This window comes from Talpa europaea (assembly GCF_964194135.1).
Source record: "Talpa europaea genome assembly, chromosome: 1".
Lineage (NCBI taxonomy): Eukaryota > Metazoa > Chordata > Mammalia > Eulipotyphla > Talpidae > Talpa > Talpa europaea.
The window spans coordinates 45,483,987-45,496,498 of record NC_140073.1 but is presented as its reverse complement, the minus strand read 5'-3'; the positions used below and the strand labels follow the sequence as shown (position 1 = coordinate 45,496,498).

The following is a 12,512-nucleotide window of genomic DNA, read 5'->3' as shown; positions in this document are numbered from 1 at the left end:
CTTTCACCTTAGCACAACTCTTTTATTTTAGTAGATGACTTAATTCCCTTACTCCTTTTATCTTCTTAGTTTTTAAAATAGTTTTAATACGTGGCTAATTTGTTTTAGGATATCCTCATTTCCCCCATTCTCCCCACTTCCTAATTAATTGTTTATGATTCTCTATAACCTTTATGTTCATTATTTTTAATTCTTGAATGAATTATTAAGTAAAGTTGAATGCTTTACTTAATAACATGTCTGTTTAAGTCTGCAGTAAAAGTTTTTTCTTTGAAGTTATTTTCTTAGGATAATTTCCGGGACTTGACTACTAGGTCAGAGAACCTACTAGTTTGTAGTAATTTAAGTATAATGACCCAACTTACTTTTTATTTTTATTCCTGTCTTCAAGCTATTAACAAGTCTGTTTATCCTAACACCTGTGTCAACTCTAAGGATCATATTTTTGATTTCTTCAACAGAATCTTATAATATCCAAGTTTGTCATCACTTTTAATGATCTCTTAATCTTAGTGTAAACTTAACATATTTTGGTGCCTGCTTATTGCTAATAACTTTTGGGAAAGAACTGGGCATATCAAACCAAGGTTTTTTGTAACGTAGGCATTTTTAAGCTTCCTTTTAAATGTGTAACTCAGGCCACCCCAGAAAACTGGATTTCTATAGTAGAAATTTATAGTTGGAAAGGGGATTTCAGGTCATTTTTTCCTTTACAAATTAAGTTTCATGACTTTTATTTAATAAATGTTTTTTGGTATTTTGCTATGTGCCAGAGCATGTACCTTTGAAGAAGAAATCAAATTACTCTGACTTGAAACAGTTCACTTGGGTTATGGAAAACATTTGGCTGTGAATTTACTGAATTCTGAAGAAGAAAGGCTTATGGGAGCTATTTAGTGTGTGCACAGGCTATCTCCAATATTGTTTGATAAGCAGTATCTTAAAAACTTATATAAAGAGAATAAAGCAAGTATGAATAGAATCAACCACAGTATTCTTTTTTTTTTACTTTTTTAGATTTAATTTAATTTTTTTTAATTTTATTTTTATTTTTATTTTTAATTAATTTTTTTTTAATTTTATTGTTATATTCCCCATACAATTGCAGCCCCCCCATTCTGACCCCAATCCCTCCCCTCCCACCCCCGCCCCCCTAAAAGTGTCTCTGGTTCATAGTTTTTTGTTGATTTTGATTTTCACTTTCTTATAGTTATTCATTTTCCTGGTCCCTTATTTAAGTTTTCTAGATTCCTGCTATGAGTGAGACCATCCGGTATTTTTCTTTTTCTTTTTGGCTTATTTCGCTGAGCATGATCCCTTCCAGCGCCATCCATGTTGCAGCAAATTGCATGTGTTTATCTTTTTTGAATGCTGAGTAATATTCCATGGTATATATGTACCACATCTTCTTGATCCAGTCATCTATTTTTGGGCATTTGGGTTGTTTCCAAAGCTTAGCTATTGTAAACAGTGCTGCTATAAACATAGGGGTGCAGGTGTTCTTTGGAATTGATGTTTCTGTGTCCTTTGGGTAAATTCCTAGGAGTGGAATTGCTGGATCATATGGAAGCTCTATGTTTAGTAGGTCCAGAAATCTCCATACAGCTTTCCACAGTGGTTGGACCAGTTTGCACTCCCACCAACAGTGCAGAAGAGTTCCTTTTTCTCCACACCCTCGCCAACATTTGTTGTTGCTAGCTTTTTTAATATGTGCCATTCTCACTGGTGTAAGATGGTATCTCATGGTAGTTTTGATTTGCATTTCCCTGATGACAAGTGATGTTGAACATTTTTTCATATGCCTGTTGGCCATTTGTATTTCCTCTTCAGAGAAGTTTCTTTTAAGCTCTTCTGCCCATTTTTTGACTGGATTATTTTCTTTGTTGTTGTTGAGTCTCATCAGCTCTTTGCAGATTTTTGTGATCAGTCCTTTATCATTAGTGTTGGGTGCAAAAATGTTCTCCCAGTTGGTGGGGTTTCTCTTTGTTTTTGTTATTGTCTCTTTTGCTGTGCAAAAGCTCTTTAATTTGATGTAGTCCCAGCTGTTTATCTTTGCCTTCACTATCACTGCTTTGGGTGATGTGTCTGTAAAGATGTCTTTGATGTGCAAATCACGTAGTGTTTCGCCTATATTTCCTTCTATATATTTTATGGTTTCAGGTCTTATGTCTAGTTCTTTAATCCATTTTGAGTTGATTTTTGTGTATGGTGTGAGGTGGTGGTCAAGCTTCATTCTTTTGCATGTAGCGACCCAGTTTTCCCAGCACCATTTATTGAACAAACTTTCTTTGCTCCAATGCATAGTCTTTGCTCCTTTGTCAAAGATTAGTTGACCATAAATCTGTGGGTTTATTTCTGGATTTTCTATTCGATTCCATTGGTCTGTATGTCTGTTCTTGTTCCAATACCATGCAGTTTTGATGATTATGGCTTTGTAGTATAGTTTGAAGTCTGGGAGTGTGATGCCTCCATTCCCTTCTTTTTTTTTTTCAGGAGAGCTTTGGCTATTCGGGGTTTTTTGTGATTCCATATGAATTTCATCAATAATTGTTCTATTTCTTTGAAGAATGACATTGAAATTTTGATTGGAATAGCATTGAATCTGTATATTGCTTTTGGAAGGATGGCCATTTTAATAATGTTTATTCTTCCAATCCATGAGCAGGGGATGTCTCTCCATTTCTTTGTGTCTTCTTCTATTTCTTTTAACAGTGTTTTATAGTTTTCTTTGTATAGGTCCTTTACCTCTTTTGTTAGATTTATTCCCAAATATTTGATTTTTTTTGTTTCAATAACAAAAGGGATGGTCTTTTTGATTTCTTCTTCTTCAGATTTATTGTTTGTGTATAGGAAGGCTACTGACTTTTGCGTGTTGATTTTTTTTTTGTTTTTTTTTTTTTTATAAATTTTAATGTTATATTCCCCATACAATTGCAGCCCCCCCATTCTGACCCCAATCCCTCCCCTCCCACCCCCGCCCCCCTAAAAGTGTCTCTGGTTCATAGTTTTTTGTTGATTTTGATTTTCACTTTCTTATAGTTATTCATTTTCCTGGTCCCTTATTTAAGTTTTCTAGATTCCTGCTATGAGTGAGACCATCCGGTATTTTTCTTTTTCTTTTTGGCTTATTTCGCTGAGCATGATCCCTTCCAGCGCCATCCATGTTGCAGCAAATTGCATGTGTTTATCTTTTTTGAATGCTGAGTAATATTCCATGGTATATATGTACCACATCTTCTTGATCCAGTCATCTATTTTTGGGCATTTGGGTTGTTTCCAAAGTTTAGCTATTGTAAACAGTGCTGCTATAAACATAGGGGTGCAGGTGTTCTTTGGAATTGATGTTTCTGTGTCCTTTGGGTAAATACCTAGGAGTGGAATTGCTGGATCATATGGAAGCTCTATGTTTAGTAGGTCCAGAAATCTCCACACAGCTTTCCACAGTGGTTGGACCAGTTTGCACTCCCACCAACAGTGCAGAAGAGTTCCTTTTTCTCCACACCCTCGCCAACATTTGTTGTTGCTAGTTTTTTTAATATGTGCCATTCTCACTGGTGTAAGATGGTATCTCAGGGTAGTTTTGATTTGCATTTCCCTGATGACAAGTGATGTTGAACATTTTTTCATATGCCTGTTGGCCATTTGCATTTCCTCTTCAGAGAAGTTTCTTTTAAGCTCTTCTGCCCATTTTTTGACTGGATTATTTTCTTTGTTGTTGTTGAGTCTCATCAGCTCTTTGCAGATTTTTGTGATCAGTCCTTTATCATTAGTGTTGGGTGCAAAAATGTTCTCCCAGTTGGTGGGGTTTCTCTTTGTTTTTGTTATTGTCTCTTTTGCTGTGCAAAAGCTCTTTAATTTGATGTAGTCCCAGCTGTTTATCTTTGCCTTCACTATCACTGCTTTGGGTGATGTGTCTGTAAAGATGTCTTTGATGTGCAAATCACGTAGTGTTTCGCCTATATTTCCTTCTATATATTTTATGGTTTCAGGTCTTATGTCTAGTTCTTTAATCCATTTTGAGTTGATTTTTGTGTATGGTGTGAGGTGGTGGTCAAGCTTCATTCTTTTGCATGTAGCGACCCAGTTTTCCCAGCACCATTTATTGAACAAACTTTCTTTGCTCCAATGCATAGTCTTTGCTCCTTTGTCAAAGATTAGTTGACCATAAATCTGTGGGTTTATTTCTGGATTTTCTATTCGATTCCATTGGTCTGTATGTCTGTTCTTGTTCCAATACCATGCAGTTTTGATGATTATGGCTTTGTAGTATAGTTTGAAGTCTGGGAGTGTGATGCCTCCATTCCCTTCTTTTTTTTTTCAGGAGAGCTTTGGCTATTCGGGGTTTTTTGTGATTCCATATGAATTTCATCAATAATTGTTCTATTTCTTTGAAGAATGACATTGAAATTTTGATTGGAATAGCATTGAATCTGTATATTGCTTTTGGAAGGATGGCCATTTTAATAATGTTTATTCTTCCAATCCATGAGCAGGGGATGTCTCTCCATTTCTTTGTGTCTTCTTCTATTTCTTTTAACAGTGTTTTATAGTTTTCTTTGTATAGGTCCTTTACCTCTTTTGTTAGATTTATTCCCAAATATTTGATTTTTTTTGTTTCAATAACAAAAGGGATGGTCTTTTTGATTTCTTCTTCTTCAGATTTATTGTTTGCGTATAGGAAGGCTACTGACTTTTGCATGTTGATTTTGTATCCTGCCACTTTACTGAACTGATTGATGAGTTGAATTAGCTTTTCTGTGGAGTTTTTGGGGTTCTCTATGTATAATATCATATCGTCTGCAAATAGTGATAGTTTGACTTCTTCTTTTCCTATTTGGATTCCTTGGATGTCTTTCTCTTGTCTTATTGCCCTGGCTAGGACTTCCAGTATTATATTGAAAAGCAATGGTGAGAGTGGACATCCTTGTCTTGTTCCAGATCTTAATGGAATTGCTTTCAGCTTTTCACCATTGAGAATGATACTGGCTGTTGGCTTGTCATAGATGGCCTTTATGATGTTGAGGTATGTTCCTTGTATCCCAAGAATTTCAAGGGCTTTTATCATGAATGGATGTTGCACTTTGTCGAAAGCTTTCTCTGCATCTATTGATATTATCATATGGTTTTTATATTTCTTTTTGTTGATGTGTTGGATAACGTTGATTGATTTTCGGATGTTAAACCATCCTTGTGCCCCTGGAATGAATCCAACTTGGTCGTGGTGAATTATCTTATGGATACATTGTTGGATTCTGATAGCTAAAATTTTATTGAGGATTTTTGCATCAGTGTTCATTAGGGAGATTGGCCTGTACTTTTCCTTTTTTGTGTTGTCCTTGTTCGGTTTTGGTATTAGTGTAATGTTGGCTTCAGAGAACGTGTTTGGTATTGTCCCTTCCTTCTCAATTTTTTGGAAGAGTTTGTGAAGGATAGGCACTAATTCGTCTCTGAATGTTTGGTAGAATTCATTTGTAAATCCATCAGGTCCTGGGCTTTTGTTTTTGGGGAGGTTTTTGATTACCATTTCAATTTCGCTAATTGTAATTGGTCTGTTTAGAAGTTCTATTTCTTCTTTATCTAGCTTTGGGTGATTGTAGAGTTGTAGGAATTTGTCCATCTCCTCTAGATTGTTAAACTTGTTTCCATATAACTGTTCATAGTAGTTACTGATTATTCTTTTGATTTCTGCTGTGTCCGTTGTGATTTCTCCTCTTTCATTGATGATCCTGTTTATTTGTGCTTTCTCCCTTTTTTCCTTTGTGAGCCTGGCTAGGGGTTTGTCTATTTTATTGATTTTTTCAAAGAACCAGCTCTTGGTTTCATTGATCTTTTGGATTGTTTTTTTAGTTTCAATTTCATTTATTTCTGCTTTGGTTTTTATTATTTCTTTTCTTCTACTGGTTTTGGGGTTTTTTTGTTGTTCTTTTTCTAGATCTTTGAGCTTCGAGATTAGGTTGTTTCTTTGCGTTCTTTCTTGTTTCTTGATGTGAGCTTCTATTGCTATATATTTTCCTCTTATTACTGCTTTTGCTGCATCCCATACATTTAGGATATTGGTGTCCTCCTTGTCGTTCAATTCAAAAAATTTTTTAATTTCTTCTTTGATCTCCTCATTAGTCCAATGGTCTTCCAGTAGTGTGGTTTTTAATCTCCATGAGGTAGGAAAGTTCCTTGCCTTCTTTTTATGGTTTATTTCTAGTTTGATGCCTTCATGGTCAGAAAAGATGGTTGATATGATTTCAATCTTGGTGTATCTGTTGATGTTTGTCTTGTGCCCCAGTATGTGATCGATCCTGGAGAATGATCCGTGTGCGCTTGAGAAAAATGTGTACTCCGTTTTTTGGGGGTTTAGTGTTCTATAGATGTCTGTTAAGCCCAATTGCTCTAGGTCTTTATTTAGAGCTTTGGTTTCTTTACTTATTTTTTGTCTTGTTGATCTATCCATTGTTGATAGTGGTGTGTTGAAGTCTCCCACTACGTATGTGTTTTCTCTGATGTCTGTTTTCAGAGAGGACAACAGTTGTCTGATATATTTTGGTGCTCCTTCGTTTGGTGAGTATATGTTATTGAGTGTTATTTCTTCTTGAAGTATTGTCCCCTTGATCATAATATAGTGACCATTGGGGTCTCTTTTTATCTTTTTGAGTTTGAAATCTGTTTTATCTGATATAAGTATAGCTGTTCCTGCTTTCTTTTTTGGTCCATTTGCTTGTAGGATTGTTTTCCATCCTTTAACTTTGAGCCTATTTTTATCTTTTGTAGCTAAATGTGTTTCCTGGAGACAGCAAAAGGTTGGGTTTTGTTTCTTAATCCAGGCTGCAACTCTGTGTCTTTTTATTGAAGAGTTTAGTCCATTTACATTTAGAGTTAATATTGATATGTTAACATCTGTATTTGCCATTGTGTTTGTCTTTCCTTTGATTTTATTTATTTATTCTTTTAATAACTTTTTTTTTTTGGCCTTCTTTCATTGTTATTCGTCCCTCTGAGGTTCTGGCTTTAGGACTCCTTGTAGTATTTTTTGGAGTGGGGGTTTAGTTGCAATGAAATTCCGGAGTTTCTGTTTGTCTGGGAAGGTCCATATTCTTTCTTCAAAGAGGAAGGAGAGCTTTGCGGGATAGAGTATTCTTGGTTGGCATCTGTTTTCTTGGAGTCTGTTGACTATGTCCCTCCACTCTCTCCTTGCCCGTAGTGTTTCTTCGGAGAAGTCTGATGTCAGCCTGATTGGTTTTCCTTTGAATGTTATCTGTTTCTTCCCTCTTGCCAGCTTCATTATTTTTTCCTTGTCCTGGATTCTTGGGAGCTTTACTATTATGTGTCTTGCTGTATTTTTCCTTTCGTCGTGGAAGTTTGGTGTTCTTCTTGCTTCTTGTATATCAATTTTCAGCTCCTTCTTCACATTTGGGAAGTTCTCTTCAATTATCTCTTTGAATATTTTCTCTGTTCCTACATCTCTCTCCTCTCCTTCTGGTATTCCTATAACTCTTATATTTCCTTTCCTCATGGAGTCAGATAGTTCCCGAAGTCTTTCTTCGTTCTTTTTCCTTCGTACTTCTCTTTCCTTTTCTGTTTTGGTTCTTTTTATTTCTGTGTCTTCAAGATTACTTATTCGTTCTTCCATTTCATCTATTCTGCTTTCATTGCTTTTCCCAGAATTCTTTAGTTCTTCCATTAATTCTTTGATCTCCTGCATTTCTTTTACTTCCCTCTTTAGGGACTCAATTTCTTTCTTCTGACCATTGTTTTCCCTCTCTAGGGACTCAATTGCATTCTTCTGATCGTTGATTATTTTTCCCTTATCATTGTTTTCCTTTATGACTTCTGTCAGTTTTTTAATCACGGCAATTTTAAATTCTCTTTCTGGAAGGCTCAGAAATTCTTCCAAGTTATTGTCGTTGCAATCTGGGGGCTGGCTTTCTTTTTGTGGTGTGCTTTTTCTCTGGAGAGTTGCTAGGTTGTGTGTGGTTCTTCTCCTCCCTACTGTCTGTTTTCTAATTTGCCGTATGCGTTGGGACACTGTGTTGTTGGGACTGGCCGGCATCTTGGGTGGGCTTCTCTGTTCCCCTCTGGTTCTTCCAGGAGTCATCTGTCAGTTTCAAGCAGCCTTTACTGGAGAAGGGTCCCTGTTCTAAAATGCCGATGTGGGGACACACTCCCCTGTGCGCCTGGTCTGCCCCGGCGGTGGGTTCCTGCTCCCCTCTGGGCTTGGACTGCAGGCCAGAGGGGGTCTGGCGTGGGCGAACTTCCCCCGCTCACCTCTGGCTCCTGAGGAAGCCTTCTGCAGTTAGTCTTTACTGAAGAAATGTCCCTGTTCTAAAATGGTGATGTGGGACACACTCCCTGCGCGTCTGGTCTCAGGCACACTCTTTTGCGCGCCTGGTCTGCCCCGGCTGTGGGTGCTAGCTCTCCCTGTGGGCTCAGACTACTTGTTCGGAAGGGTCCCAGTGTGGGCTAACTCCCCAGCTGGCCACTAGCTCCTTCAGTAGCCTGTGCTGGGGTCAAGTCGCTAGGTGGCGCCAGAGATCTCTCCTAGAGCCCTTGGGGAGCTGATTTTCCACCCCGTGGGACAGGGAGCAGAGCGGGGATGGTAGGGTACACCTCAACGGCTTTGGGGTGCTGTGTCTGCCTTGTGCCCCACCGTCGTGGGGAACCCACGCCCCTAATTTCGTGCCCCGGGTCTCAGTTCCAAAGCCCTCAGTTCCAGGACGCGGGCTGTAGCCCAGATCAGTGGCGCGGGAATGGCGCCTTTTGAATCCCGCTCCCCTGCCTGGGCGCCTTGTTCCTGCTCACTCAGGGAGGGCCTCCGCCGTCTCCCCGCAAGCCTAGGTCGCAGGCGCGGGGACCTGGGCAGCTGCGATCCGGTCCGGATCCGCGCCACTTTCCGAGCAAGCTTACCGGGCGGCCGGTGCTGTGTGCTGGTGCTGGTCTCCTGGAGCTCACCTCCGCGGCGGATCCTACAGGGTTCGCCTCAGCTCCCGTTCACAGGGTGTGGTGGCTGAAATAGTTCCTTTCCACTCACAGTCCCACTTGCTGCGTCCGTTTTTCTTGTTGGCCGTTTTGGTTTGTTGTTTCCCTCCTCTCTGCCGGTCGGAGAGTGCAGCCTCTGTGGGCGGGGGAGGGGAGCAGGGTTCTGCGCTTCCCTCCCTTCTGGTCCTCTTTTATGGCCACTTTCTTCTTCGGGCAGTTTGCTGGAGTTGTCCGTTTATCTTCCGTGTCCCAGTTCTCACTGGGACCTGCCGCTTTTCCTCCCTATTAACTTTTTTTAATGGGAGATCTTACTCGCAGCGTCTCCTCGCCGCCATGTTGCTCCGCCCCTTCTCCTAAATTTTATTTTTATATTCCCCATACAATTGCAACCCCCTTATCTTGACCCCAACCCCTCCCCTCCCCCCCCCCCATATTGTGTCTCTGGTTCATAGTTGTTTGTTGATTTTGATTTTTTCTTTTTTATAGTTGTTCTTTTTCCTGGTCCCTTATTTAGGTTTTCTAGATTCCTGCTATGAGTGAGACCATCCAATATTTTTCTTTTTCTTTTTGGCTTATTTCGCTGAGCATGATCCCTTCCAGCGCCATCCATGTTGCTGCAAATTGCATATGCTTATCTTTTTTGAATGCTGAGTAATATTCCATGGTATATATGTACCACATCTTCTTGATCCAGTTATCTATTTTTGGGCATTTGTCAACACAGTATTCTGATGATATTTTTGAAAAATCCTTTTAAAGATATGAGCTATAACAAAATCTACTTTGATATTGTGACACATATAGAAATTTAATTAATAGCCTTTTATAGATAAAAATGAGTCATAATCTCCATAAGATGGCAGGTTACCTGGGACTGAGGAGAGAGCTTATTCTTCCAAGGGTGAGGCTGTAAGGAGTGAGTGGCTGTGTGTATATGTGAGAGCCATATATGTATTTATATATAGGTTCCAGTGGGTGTCCTGACTATCCACATAGTTTGCAATCCCAGGGAAAACCTTTGACCTATTGTGTTTAATTTCAAAGGAAACCTTCCAGATCTCTCACTTCCTGTAGTCTCTTTTTTAATACTTAACAATTTCTAGCCTCTATGTCACTTATCTAACTTTTTTCATGTTTTATCCTTGTTCTTCTGATGACCTAGTGCCATACCACAATGTTCACGATTATCTCCTTTTGCTTTGCTGAGCTTTTATCAGTCTCCACCAAACACTGATAGTGTTATTTAGTCTCAGAAATTTTTCAATAAGGCTGTCCTGCACGGACCTCAGGCTAGTGAAACTTCTCAGTGGTATGTTTCAAACTGGGAAAATGATTCCCCTTTGGATAGCCACAAGGGTTCCAAAGTAGCATGACTTTGGCTCCAAAGTGTTCTAAGAGTTTATTGATAGAATATTTTTGAGTTATTTCTATCCTTTCTCCTAGAATGTACATGTGCATGAAAGAGTCTGCTTGGGGATTGTTTTGCGTAATAATTGTTAGTGGTGCCTAAGTGTCTTGCATCTCTCCTTCCTATTGGTGTCATCCAGTTCTCAGATTTTACTCCTTTCCCACTGTTAAATCCTTTCGGGTATCCTTTGTGTTGTTGGTTCCCTAAACATGTAGAGAGATTTTAATAAGATTAATAAGAGATGCAGAATTGCTTTGTGTTTTTTTTTTTTTTTTTTTTTTTGCCTTTATTGCCATTGTATCTCCTACAGTTAGAGCGGTTTCATTGTTGCTTTGTATGCCTTATCTTGATATTAGTCATTGACAGCACTCAGAGGTTACTTCTCAAAACAGAATTGTTTAAGCAAACTGACATTATTCTACATGTTACTTGATATGGGAGCACCAGCTGTTTCCGGGATCTCAATTTGCAATTTGAAGGACACTAAAAGTGCTGATTCTTATCCTAGGTTTCCATCCTGAGGGCATGGTTTATAGTCCTTAGGACAAGTTCATTTTCTATAAGCTTGAAAATTAAAGTCATAATAATTGTACTTTGTATTTTACAGTGTGTGGACCAGTTGACAAAGATTCAAACTGAATTACAAGAGACAGTGAAAGATTTAGCTAAAGGCAAAAAGAAGTACTTTGAGACTGAACAGATGGCTCATGCAATACGAGAAAAAGCTGACATCGAGGCAAAGTATGTCTTTTAGCATTTCTGAAAGTGATTATGCAAATATTATCTTTGCCAGTACTTTGTTTTCTTTTTTCTCCTTTTTTCTCATGTTTTTTCAGGTAATTTTGATCTATAACACTGTATGTTTTAGGGGTATAGGTTCCGACCTCTACAAATATGCTATCTTATCATGCCAAGTGCCAAAGCACTAATCACTACTTTGTTTTCTGTTAATACAGTGCATAGACTCATTCTTAAGATATATTGGCTTCATTTGACCTGTAAATGTTAGGTACTTTAGATCAAATTTTTCTTTTATATTTGCTGATTTTGTTTAAATTGAGATAGCCAATGAAAATATTTGATCAGTTAGTTTTCAATTAAATTGAATTTTGCAAAGGAAAGAAGACAAATGAACATTATATGAGGTTAGCAGAAGTCGAATTATGAAGTGCTATGGTTTCTGAATATCAGGGTTAAAGAGCTTCATTTTTCTTATACTGGACTCTAAATTAATTGAAGTTAGAATTCTCTCAGCATGCCATTGAAGGAATATGGACATATCAAGTGAAAAAGAGCAATGAATCTCAGTATAAAAATCCTTCCTGCCCTAGGCATAGTTTTTTCACTATGTGAAATTATGATATACATACTTTTTTATGTATGGTTTAGCAACTAGGAATTTCACTTTCAAATATATGAATTGCAAATCCCATGTTTTGAGAATAATTATGAAAAGAAGGAACTAACAGTCGGTACTAGAAAGAAATATAAAGCAAGCAGTAGAGATTTTGCATGACAACTTGAAGAGAGATAAGGTTTTGAGAAAAAAGCAAACTGCTGTTAAACAGTGGAACTCTGAAGAGGTTGATGAGGAGCTAAGACTTCATTCTGTAGCTTAATGATGTGGAATCTAGAGACTAAATTCATAGTCATAGAATCAGAGAGGATTTGAATGCTGACACAGACCTACTAGCAAGGATGGGTATGTATATTTGTAATGTTTTTTTGTCTACAAGAAATTAAGCATCTCAAGCATTTTATGAAAATTCAGGTGCTCCTGGAAAGTTTATTTAGTAACAAGTTACAGTAAGTGAATGCTCTTAAGGTACTTAACATTACTGAAATGCATGTATTTAATATTTTCCTAATTTGCTTTCTTTGTTATTTTTGGGAGCATGCAAATGTTGCCTATACTTTCATAGAGTCAGTGAACTGATCTTCCCAATAATACCTGAAGTTTTTAGATGAGGTGATCACCATTAGGAAGTTCCTGTCATGGTAGTTTTTAGGAACTTGTTTTCTAAAACTCTCAGATATTGTAGAACAGAGATTTGACAGATTTGTAGAACATGTATAAATACCTACTTTAGCCAAGGCTCATAGGGTGACAGTGAGGAAAGTTAAGGAAATGTTCCTG

At 38.1% G+C, this 12,512-nt stretch overlaps 1 protein-coding gene across 2 annotated transcripts in view; it reads left to right on the top strand.

The window, feature by feature from the left end:
* The window catches only part of FCHSD2 (FCH and double SH3 domains 2), a gene marked incomplete at both ends in the record, with an annotated part of 210,848 nt that overhangs the window by 108,722 nt on the left and 89,614 nt on the right, over positions 1-12,512 (top strand). For both annotated transcript variants that reach the window (XM_084241012.1, XM_084241011.1), the window contains one exon: positions 10,983-11,116. In XM_084241012.1, coding sequence (XP_084097138.1) covers positions 10,983-11,116 — 134 coding nt within the window. The remainder of the gene's footprint in view (positions 1-10,982; positions 11,117-12,512) is intronic.